Below are 12,361 nucleotides of genomic sequence, written 5' to 3' on the forward strand. Positions count from 1 at the left end.
TTTTCACAATTCTAAAAATTAATAATTAAGTAATAATAGTCACAATAGTTACAGTTTATTTATACAAAAGAGGACACATCACAGTTTATTCTCAATCTCTCATAGATTGAGAATAATCTACGAGAGATTGAGAATAAACTGTGATGTGTCCTCTTTTGTATAAATAATTCTAGACTACCAAAGTAGGAACTTTTGTTATCTGGTCCCAAAAGTTTCACTAACTGAATTTTGCCTTGTCATGACTCTCCTTTGGTTGAATCGTTTCATGTAATGCATGATAAAACAGGCTTAATTTTTAATTCGATTTTGATAATAGGGAAGCCTGATAAATTTTTTTAGCCTTTCAATTAGTGAAAATTTACATGGACTAGAGACTAACTTTCTGAATTGCTCTCTTCTGAGGCTCTTTGTTCAATGTGGAAGTGGGGGTTAAGAAAATGATATATAAGTAGATTTTTCCTAAGAAGCTTAGAGATTTGAATAAATATTATTTATATTTAATGATTAGAAAGCCTCCGGCAAGCCAACAATTGGATTTATTCCTATTAAAAATATATTAGGGCAGCAATACTGCCACGGAGCACTCAGAAACCGGAAGTTAGCGCATCAATAACCCAACAAGCCCATTTCCTCCTTCCCTGTGGCTAACCTTCAGTCGATGATTCCTTGGCTGCGGCCCACAGGCAGGCGCTCACAGCCTCATAGGAGGCACTCAGCCGTGTGGTAGGGTCCCTCTTTGGCTTGGGTGGAGGCTGTTTCCGTGGTGATGGGAGTCCACTGCTGTCATCCAGGCTGAACACCGAGTGCAGAGAAGGAGACCGGGCAGATGGGCCAGCCAAGGACTGGACCAGGCTGTCCACAGCCACGGGGACTGGGATGGAGCTGCAGTGGAAATACCTGAATCCACTCTTGTCTTCAGCTCTTCAGGGGAATAAAACACAAACAGCACCCCACCAGAGAGTCCCAGATGTATTATTCAGATGGTAACAATGAACCTACTCAAGCAGACATAATTGCAGCTTTCTGGTGAATAGCCTTTCCTGCAGAGGCTGGAGGATGCATGTGCAGTGCTCTGGAAGCTGGTACATCCAGAGAAAGCTGCCCTTTCCTTTATGATAGATGAGCATGTTGGAGATACATCATTATTACTTAAAAAATATCTCACACAAATGCAACACTTCTTGAGGAGTGCCACATTTTCTATCAGACATTCACTGAATGAATTTTTCACACTCTGATTATTAAGCAAATCAAGAAACCAGAATTTCAATCTGAATGATAATTTCTGGGGAATTCATTTTTATTAAAATGAGAGTTACTGATGCATCAAACGCTAGGAGTTCATCACCGCTTCCCCTTGCAAAACAGTATGTACTTAAACTATCAGAGATTTACATTTTTTTTTCTTTCCTCCTCCTCTCTCTCTCTCCCTTACCATTTAAATTTCATTGGCAATTATTGCATTATGTGCAGAATTATTATTTTTCTTCTGTTACTCCATCTGGTTGTCTAATGCCAAGTGAACTACTGGTATTCAATAAATAAATAGACAACTACTTCTTCACTTAATTTTATATCAGGCAAATGAACACATAATCAAATTGAGAAATTGGGGTGGCTGTTTAGCTCCAACAGAGAAAATAACAAATATTATTCTGGAAGTCATATAAAATTAATAGTTATCTGGTTTAAAAAAATTGCTTCTGGCTTCACATGTCAATGTAATCATGTGCTAGAGAGATGCCAATGCATTCATTTTATAAGGAGTCTCCGAGAATTTGTTTTTATAATTATATCTTTGTGTGGCAGAGCACCAACAGGGCTGGGATCTACCGCAAGGCAGAGCCAGATGCCTATGTAGAAAATGAACTAGCTGAAGATGAAAGCATGGCACTCAGTGGATAATTTGTTTTCCCTGTAATGTTTAATTACAGTTTTCCATACAAAGGGTTTTTTTTCAGTATTTAATCACTGAGATATTTGAAGCTAATTAGTGAGAAAAATATCACCATTTCCACTTTAATAAAAAAAATCATTTGACATAGGCAGTCAAGGCAAAGGGGAGTCATTTTCAGTGAGAAACTACTAGATATTACCAAGTTCCTATGAAAAAACAAACATCTCCCTGACAGTGAATTAAGATTCAAAGGACCAAGTCCCTACTCTCACAGGGAGGGGTACAGTGAATCACAGGTGTCATCATTCACAGAGAGGCGAGAGTGATTAAGTAGATTTAATAGATTAATAGATTAAACGTTCCCCCATGTTTCTATTTCAAAATCAGTCTCCAAAGTGAACTTTAAAATAAGAGGCTTTCCCCAAAGCTTTCCTTACTGGCAAAGAACATGTGACAGTTTACTAAGAGCAACATCTATATAAACATTTACTATTTCACTATTTTTATGTTTTCAGAGTGGCTTCTACATTTTTGGGGTCAGATTTCCAGAAGTTTCTTTGTCAGTTCTATATATGTGACACCTGTATAAAGATGTCAAGAACCCAGCTAAGACAGAAATAGTAGATGCTTTAAAACTTTGTGCTTAATACAGTAGGTGATACAAGCATTGTAGGTGAAGCAATAATTATTTCATATGACTAAACTAACACATGTAACATTTATTTCATATAAAGAAAGCACAGGAAAAGCATTCTTTTAGATTGCTGGGAGGTTTCAAATAAACCATGTATTCATATATGCCTGATACCATAACTACTATCACATTCGATTGAACTTTGCATTAAGGGCTATCGGAACTTTCTTGACTCTGCTGGATTAATTACATAGGTAATTAAAATTGCATGCTATCCACTTTTACCTTTTGGTTCCTTCCTCTTGCTTGCTCCTGGCTTCCAACTTCTCTTTGTGGTAAGTAGCATTTGTTTCATTCCGGAGCCGGTCATTTTCTCTGGCAATGTCCGAAGCGTTCTGAATGACCAGAGCATCATAGGTCTTCAGTCCCATGTCCTCTGTAATCTGCAGAAAGCTGTTGATGGATGTGACCTCTTGCTGTCTGATGCTTCTTTTCTGAAGCAAGTGCTGGCGTGCTAGAAATCCTCTTATAACTTCCATATAAAAGAATGCAATCATGGGTCAATGAGAGGGACAAAAGCAAAAAACCCAGACACGCACAAACAAAAGTCACAATATATTTGTCTGAGCAGCTGCAAAATAAGATATTTAACCCAGAAAAAGAATTCACTAAAACATTCTAATCTTGTATTAACAAAGACATCTAAATTCAGTAATGATAACACCAGAGGCACGAATCTTTAAACTGAATGAGATTGTGCAGGTACTATGGTCATAAGGCTTCCACATTTCTTTTGGGAAGAGAGACTGGCCATTGATGGACTAAACTAAAGTCAGTGGGAAAGAAGTAGGTCCAAATGCCAGAGAATCTGGGGGTGTGGCTCCAAGTGGACTATTTTAGGGCTCATTGACTAGCTTTCATTATATCAGATTATAACAAACATCTGAGGCTCCTGGATATAGTCTTTGGAAACAGCATGCACATATTGTTAATAGGACTGTGATTTAATTCCTAGAAATACTAATACTGCATTGAAGACTCTGGGAACAGATTGTATAGAAATATAGGACATCCTTTCTGCTCCCTGATGAAGCAGGGTTAGAAAAAATGTGTAAGATGTGTAAGAATTGGGGGAAACAATTGAGTGAACACACTTTGAAACTGCTAACATATCAGTACACATATAAGACATGAAAATAAAAAATAGTGACCACTATTTAAAGGCAATTCCATGTGTTCGGCACTCTATTCCATCCTTAGTGCCAAATTCGATGATAATTAATATATCGTTATCTCCATTTTGTATACAAAGAAAGAGAAGATCAGTAAGGCCTAATAGTATGTAAGCTTTATTATGAATAATATCTTCACGATCGCATTCAGGTTAAGGATTTTTGCCTTTAGAGATATCATTACCGAATTTAGGTATCCTCTTTTAACACGAGATCAGAATGTTTTAGGAAATTCTTATTCTGAGTTCGATGTATCATCCTCCAAGTAAACACAACCAATGAATGGTAGAGCCAGGATTTCAAGTCTCTGTGCTAATCAGGCCAAACTCATTCTCCTAGCCTCCATCTACACAGATGCCATCTGTAGCTCTGCTGAAAGCAGATCACCAGTGAGGACGTCACAGGGTAGCACATTGGCGATTAATGTGAGGAAAAACTTTTTAACAATGAGCAGAGGGGGTAAATGGATCAGGCTCTCTCGTGATAAAGGGACTCTGCTCCAAGTCCTTGAGCATGCTCGCAAGAGCAAAATGGCCCGTCTCCTGGACGCTGTGGATAAATGCAGGTACAGAAACCCCGTTTGGGCCTTCTGACTCTAGGGAGCTGTTCCTTCCAATTCTAATTTTTTAAGATTAGAAAAAATTGTTCAGATTATAAGAAGATCTATAATTTCAGGGAAAATCAATGTATGTAGCAAAGACACTTTAGTCTGTAGGGGAGGAAGAAAGCCTATAAAACATTGAGTCCCTTAAAATAGTCCAATGATATAGGAGAACAAATGTGTGGGTTACCTATGATATTCACTTTAATGCCTTTACTTGATTAGAAGGTGGTAGGCTGAAACAACTGTCCACAATTATGTCTTCAGAGGCAAGTAATATGCAGACACCTAAAATGCTTAAGGCTTTTTCTCAGACGGCATCACCGGCATCACTAAGTGTTTAGTTTCTTTGGAATGCAGAGGTATTGAGTTCACTGTAAAAGAGTCATGCTGAACTAATCTAAAGGGGAGAAATCTAATCAGCAAAAGGTACAACCAGACTTCCAGGAAGATAAAATGGGGAATAAAGTGCAGAATGGGAACATCGAGAGAGAGAAGCAGCTTCAAATTGGCCTCATTGTTTGTTTATTCTCGTTACATTAAAAAAAAAAAGAAACCCACAAACTGAGACATTGACTTTCAGAAGGATGAAAATGAGGATATATTAAAGATGTTTAATCTCTTGGAGTAACGGGAAGATTAATGTGGATGTGCCAGACTTCTTGTGACCTCCACCTATAGCAGAGCTATTCATTATATTCACGTTCACCCAGCTTTCTATTGTCCTGCATCCAGAGGACTCAATTTTCTTAAATTTCCTACGAACAACCTTTTCAAATTCTTTAAAAATGATACCAGTTGCTAAAATTTAGTATCTTTAATAAGGGACAACTAATAAAAACAAATTTGCCACAAATATATATTGATATTTGTTCTCTTTCTGACAATTTCAAAAGACTGCTTTTCCAACACAGCATTCAAATTTTGAGTTTCTTCCAGGACAAAATGAGCATATATAGTCAGAGAAAAACTTCTGTTACAAATAATTGGTTACAAATAATTGGGCATGGTTAGAAATGCCGAATTTAAATTTAAAAGTTATAGCTTTCTTCCTCCCAATATTTACAAAGAAAAATGAGTACACTTGAATAACTGGAAAAGACTCCAGATTATATAAATTTTGAGTAAATTTCTTACTTGCAAAAAGTATTGAAGGAACTATTCCAAGAGATACAAAAAAAAAAAAATCAATAATGCTTTGCATTTAAAAGCCTATAATTTAAAAAAATGCTTTTATATCTATTATTTCATTTATACAATATGAAATTATGATTTTTACCTTGATACCTTTTTTTTAGACAATTCTCAATTTTTATCCTTAGAGATTAAAAGATAACTAGAATTCTGCACATTTCTTTTGTTTCAGGTCAGAAGGACACAGCAACTTAATCTTTGTAACTAAATAGAAGAGGAACTTCTAGTGAGCACCTCTGATAGAAGATGAGGTACACATTTTTTTAATTATATTTAAGGAAACTTTCCAGAAGAATCTGATACCTCATTCTACGTATATATAACACAATATTAAATTAGATTCTCAGTTGGCTCCACGGCTCGGTGGTTAGAGCACTGGTCTTATAAATGGGATTCTTCTCATCCCAGTTTCAACTGAGGCTGCAAATGGAGATTCTGGTTCAGGAGTTCTGGGGTGGAGCCTGAGCTTCGGCATTTCTAACCATGCCCAAGTGGTGCTGAGGCTGCAGGTACTCTGATGACAAGGTGGCTTGTCGGGGCTGACCACACAAACAAGAATTGCAAAAGCATCTCCAAAACAGACCTGTGACTCCAGCCTCTCTCTATACTGAAGGTAAGGAGGCTGTATTATCATCACCCACAGAGGCAGGACCTGCTGAGAGTTGAAGGTGGGTCTTCTCTTTCACCGGAAGTTCCCCCACACTGCCGCCAACCTTCAGGCTAATGAAAGTGGCTTCAGGAGACCACCCAGAGAACCTGCCATGTGACTCTGGAGCTCGGAGTGTTTGTGGACTGTGAGGTCTGAGAAGGCAGATGTTGCGCCAGCAGCTGCTGCCAGGCACTGAATGGAGGGTGGCTCTGCTGGGAGAAGCTACACCTGTCAGGGTCCCAGAGTGTGTTTCTCAGGCACCAGACATGATTTTCAAGACAGGCGATGTCTGCTTGGAGTCATTTAACAAGACTCCTATTTAGAGAGCATCTAGGCAGAGAGTGTCCATGGGGTGCCCAGGGGCTGGGGGGATTATAAGTGACCGTCAGAAGGAGAGGTCTTGCCAGTTCTCAGGTGTGTTGTGAAGACAAGCCCTGAGATGTGCACACATATTTGAAGAGCTACTGAACACTTGTTTGTCCTGCCAGAGGGACCCGAAGCCAGATCAGAAAGAAGAGCCGCCCTGTATCCTCGTTTCTGTGCTCACTCGAGGAGGCAAGGGTGAGAATCACACCCAGTGTGCACCTTCAGGGCCCAAGACTGCTGAGAGGGACGTTTTGACATGGAACGAGGTTCTGAATTTTGAGCATTACTTGGGCTGGACTTGCTAGGGACTAGGGTATAGCAGAATTTTTTTATCATCGGGAAATGACGGGACATTGGAGATTTCACAAGGGGCATGCCTGGACAAGTCCCACAGGGATTGAAATGGACAGAAGCTTGAGCTGAATAAAACCAATTTCTGCATCCTATGAGTCAGCTTTGTTTGTTTTGAATAGTTTCAAATATATCAGAGAGCTTAACTATTATAACTAGTTCCACTCAAAACTAGCATGCAGATTAATTTCTCCTTTTTACTTTTCTTTAAATATTATATTTATAACATATAATTAAATTGTTAAGCAAATAAAAATTAAAAATCTATCCTGTGTTTTATGTGAGGCATAGTCATGATTTTTAAAATGTACCCATTTTTGATGGTCTCTTGGGTTTTGATAGGAGAAAAATATTTGAAATGTAATTTCTCAATTCCTCTTAAAATGAAAAAAAAGTTATCTGCTAATAAAGATAATACTCCAAATATATTATCACTTCACAAAGGAAAAATAAAGTCAAAGATTTTTCCATGGCACATGCAGAATTGGATAATTGGCTGTTCCAGTCCTCCAAGCTTCAGCATACAAGTGGTACTGACTGAACTGGCTTAGGAATCTGGCTGCATAGCTGGACCTAAGTGCCACATGGGTTCTCCCCCTCCGCCCTCATCACTGGGGGTTTGAAGGTACACTCTCCTTGTCAGGATCAAGGAGAATGAATCTTTGTGAGGTAGAGGATGCATAAATCATAGGATATGAATATCCCCTCTTCCAAATTGTGACATAGGTGAAAATTTCAGATGGAACGACGACCAAATAGATAAAGCATGAGCAGTGTCTGCATATGCTGATAAGACATGTAAAGAGCAAACTAAGCCACGGTGCTTCCTAAATTCCTGAAAACTGTTTCCCAAATGTATATTTGGGATGGAGTGGCCCACTATAATGTGGATCCCACTGACATTTAAACTAGAGAGTGCACTAAATCACGGAGTATTCCACAACTCAGGAAAGTTGAGAAATGTTAGTGTGTTCTTGTTACCTTTTTGGCAGGTGATAATTTTTCTCTGCAGCTGTAGGCACAGATCATTGAGCTGGTTGGCATGCCAGTATTTCAGAAACACTTTTCGGACTCCCATCTAAAATGCAAACAGTAGGGAAACATTTAACAGCATGTAGATGCTAAAATGATGATGGAAAAGACATCGGGCAAGAGATTTTTCCAGAAGACAATTAAAAGAAGTAAAGCCAATAAAATTCATTCCAATATATCTTCCTTATTTTTAACACTGTTATATTTCATCACAATCCCAAAGGTTTTGTTCTAATACGTATGTTTGTTGTGTGTCTATATTGTCATCAATGTTTGTAAAGCCTACACACTACAGTAGTGATAGTTGCAGCATGCAGTGCAAATCTCTGACGGACTTTGCCTCTCAGAAGTTAAAACCATCCGTATAAATGAATTCTCACACTTCAAAGCCAGACCCCTATCTTTCCTCTGTGATCTTTTTCTGTTCTCAACTCAAAGTAGGGAGGATGAGTCCATAAAATGGCAGACACACAAAATTGTCTCATTTCAATTATTTTTTTACTAAACTGTGTCATTATAAATTCTATGTCTACAACTGTAACTCTAGAACTGTGGCACCAAAGTCAAGTCTCTACAAAGTCATGTATGAGCAATGATCTTCTAGATGCTTGTATAAACAGTAGTATAAAATGAACATTCTACTCTAAAATTTTTCAAGAGAAATTTCAGCATGTCGCCAAATTAGTTTCTATGAAAAGTGCTAGTGATATGCAAGCTGGCCCAAACACGCCACTATTGATGAAGACAGTTGCCACAGAAAATTCTTAAAAACACATAATAAGTCACATCCATGCATTTTAAAAATAATTTTCTGTGCGCTGTGCTTATTTTCTAAGAGTTCACAGAACTGTGGTAGGTGTGAGGAATGCCCTTCACAATGTAAGTGCTCACAGTCTCTTAGGGGAAGCAGACATAAATAATTGCAGAAAAACCTGGTAAATACTAACATGAAGCGCTATGGAAGCTCTGAGGTGATGTTCTGTTAGACAAAGAAGAAATACTGCTTAGGCAACTCTTGTGATATGTTCATAATCATATTCTCAGCACTTGAAACAAACACCATTAAAATAAGAGGAAGACTAACGTGTGCTCCCAAGCATGAGCTAGGGACATTAAAATGACAACACCGCGCAGCTTATGTCATATATCACAATGACACCCGAAGCTTGCACGTATATACACATCATTAGGTACTGGAAAGGTTTATAGGTCAGACTTGTCTTCAGAGTGCTTGGCCAGAGGCAGTTTATGAACCTTTTCATATGGAAACTGAGTTTACTCCAAACATATTTTGTCACTTCCCATCTTTCCATCTAACTTTTCCCCTTAGCCATAATCTGTTGTTTTAACGAAACACAGTTTTGCAAGCGACGAGGACCTGAATCTTGCATTATGGCAGTCAGGCAAGTTAGTTAAATTGACAAGGAAAGCTCTCAATTACTGTCCTGGTTCAGAGGCCTCTGGTTGATTAGATGTTCTTCTTCATTTAGTTTTCTTTTATTGGGCTTACATTTAAGACAGTTGCCTGGACGGGTAGCTACAGAGTTGTTACTTTTTTCCCCATTGTATTGCCATTCTTTCTCCCTAGTTATTTTCCATAATTCACAGTCTTTTTTTTTCCTCCCTGACTGTTGACTTATTTTGGCAGTCAACAGGAAGAACAGTTGGTACTGTCTGTGAGCACCGCGGAACAAATCTGTGAGACAGGCATTGGGAAGGAGGGAGCATGTCATCTTTCTGTTCATCTCTGACTGTGGTATGTTACTTATTGTGAAGAACTAAATCTCAAAGGAAAAATTCATGCAAACCTAGATCCCAAAATGAAACTCTAAAAGGGTGATAGCCAGCAAGACTCCACAATGGGTAGAATCAATAATGATCATTAGGGGAACTAATATATGGAAGGAGCACAACATGGGGAAAAGACCTACGGAATGGAAATAGGAGAACTGGATTCTAGGTCCATCCCCTTACTTAAATGAAGACCGTGGGCAGGAAGAGAGCTGGATGGATGATGAAGATTTCTTATAGTGATATTTCTAAGAGCCATTCAAAACACCAAATTGGGTTTATCTTGAGAATTATGCCAGATTTTGGAGATACAAAGGAGGTCCCTCTCCTCAAGGAGCTCATAATTTACTGGGGAAAATAAGCAGTGAGTAAATCCTTCAAGAATACACGCTCAGTGAGGGGGAGGCGATCAAGATGGAATCAGGAAGGGTTCACTGAGAAGCACATTTCCTAAGCCATTTAGTCTTGAAGGATAAACAGGAATTTTCCAGGGTGCCTATGGATGGTGAGAAAAGTTGAATTTGGGAAAATTAGCATGTGACAGGCAAGAAGCAGAAAATGTTAAATCATGTTGGGATATACCTGTGTGAAAAGTGGTGAGGGAAGAGGCTGCACATGTAACTGGTGGCCACATCATGAAGGATATTCCAGGAAAACATGGACATTTCCCTATGAGCAATGTAGTTTAACTGGAAGACTTAAAGAGGATCAGAACTAAATTTATAAAAATAATTTTTGAAATTGTATTTTAAATCTATAAAGTTCCTTCTTCAAACTGGAGAATGAATTGCTGGGCTTGCCTTTGAGTGGTAGTTGTTTGGCGAGGGGTGACAATATAATGCAATCAACAATTTGGGTTTAGAAGATTCTAACACAATTGCTTATCTGCTGGCTGACCTCTATTTATCCTTTACAATGGAAATAAAACCCACCTCCATTATTCGATTTTTTAATACTCATCTTTCCACTTCCAGTAGAGTTTTGATGACTTTCATTTGTGTTCCCAGACCACTCTATGAATGGTTCTTTATTTCCCTTATTACATTGCATTGCATATTTACCATTATACATATATATTTACATCTCTTGAAGAATCTGAAGATATATTCTTGATCTTAAAAGTGGTAGGTATGTGGGGAGGGTGGATTCAGATTAGAGAAGATGAGAATCTGTGAAGTCCTGGTATAAGATGAGTCATAGTGATGGATGATAATGTCTTCAAGGATGGAAATAAGGCATGATGGACAACAAAAATACAAGCCAGACCCTGAAGTCATTCAGAAAGCTGGAAATAAGTCATGGAAGTCAGTAAATGGTGGAAATAAAAGGAAAAAAACTGGAGTGTGGAGTGAAAATGGTCCACTTATGTGCAGACATAAGACATAAGATTAGGGAACAATGATTTAGCTGAACCTTCTCCTTTATGGAGAAAAAGTGAAATCTCATAATAAAATATTTCCAGGAAATAACCAGTTTTTAGTTCATATATGGGGGCTAAATTAGAGAGTAAATATGAAAGATGAAGTGGATTTTTCCCATCACACATTGGAGATTCCATAGGACCTGACAGAGGGTAGTTAAGAAGTGGTCTGAGGGTTTCACACGGCAGATCTGCATGTCAAGCCAGACTTGGAGGCAGAAAAATGAAGTTCTTGCTGTGACTGGGATAATGACAAGAGAGGAGGAGGGTAGACACATGAGGCATAAGGCATGTTCAAGGGAAGATGGAGCACGCGAGACAGGTAGACACGTCTAATGGTGAGAGCCAGAAGGACAGGCCAGTTCCCAAAGTTCCTGGTGAGTTTTTGGTATAGTTATTTATGCCCATGAAAGTTCTCCCTGTAGAAGTAAATCAAGGGCTTTGAAAGTGAGGAGGGTTTCTGGGCTTCTGATTCAGTGGTAAGAGGAGAGAATGAAGGTCTGAATCTCTAAGTATCCTGCTAAGACATAGCTAAAGACTGCGGACATGGCTGGGTATTGTGCTGCCATCACATTCAGATAATCGGAAAAGTACTTCATTCGGCTATTTAGTATACTTGACAGTTATCCAATGAACTGATTCATTATTTCATATTCATTCATTCATTCATTCATTCATTCATATCTTTACCATATAATTTATGTGTAGATTGGCAATATTTAGAGATTCTCATTTAAAATGTTAACATTTGTTTGACTTTGCTGGTCTTTTAAAGATGCTATGTTTGTAGTTAATGCTTATTCACTCCTGAAAGAATAAAATTAGCCCTTTAGTAGTAGTTTGGATTTCTTCCTTAGAAACTATTCTTAGTGCATTTTAGTCTTTAAGTCCTCTGTTATCACTGATGCTAAGGATTAGTGGAGCATAAACCTAGGAATCTTTGTTAATCAGGAAACCCCAGACAAGATCACATAAATTCTAAATTTGCAGGAATTTAACATTGTCTATTACTGACGTGGACTAGGAGAAAAATGTTGGCCATTTTAATTTTTCTATGGAATGAATTTATATAAAGTTACTCTGTATCAGTGTCTTAGAGTTTTATATCAAATCTGACAAATTAGGATTCATCCAAATGAGACCAAATGTTCAGATCTCCTACATTCTTGGTTTTTGTTGCATTGTCTTATAAAA

General features: G+C 38.2%; 1 protein-coding gene across 8 annotated transcripts in view; it reads right to left on the minus strand.

Moving 5' to 3' along the window:
* MYO16 (myosin XVI) overlaps positions 1-12,361 on the minus strand; it is a 513,348-nt gene that overhangs the window by 73,635 nt on the left and 427,352 nt on the right. For all 8 annotated transcript variants that reach the window (XM_039866287.1, XM_039866291.1, XM_039866293.1 and 5 more), the window contains 3 exons: positions 7,906-8,002; positions 2,817-3,063; positions 650-921 (listed from right to left, as the gene is read on the minus strand). In XM_039866287.1, the coding sequence (XP_039722221.1) occupies positions 650-921; positions 2,817-3,063; positions 7,906-8,002 (616 nt within the window). The remainder of the gene's footprint in view (positions 1-649; positions 922-2,816; positions 3,064-7,905; positions 8,003-12,361) is intronic.

The sequence above is a fragment of the Pteropus medius genome, unplaced genomic scaffold (genome assembly GCF_902729225.1).
Source record: "Pteropus medius unplaced genomic scaffold, Ma_sr-lr_union100, whole genome shotgun sequence".
Taxonomy (NCBI): domain Eukaryota; kingdom Metazoa; phylum Chordata; class Mammalia; order Chiroptera; family Pteropodidae; genus Pteropus; species Pteropus medius.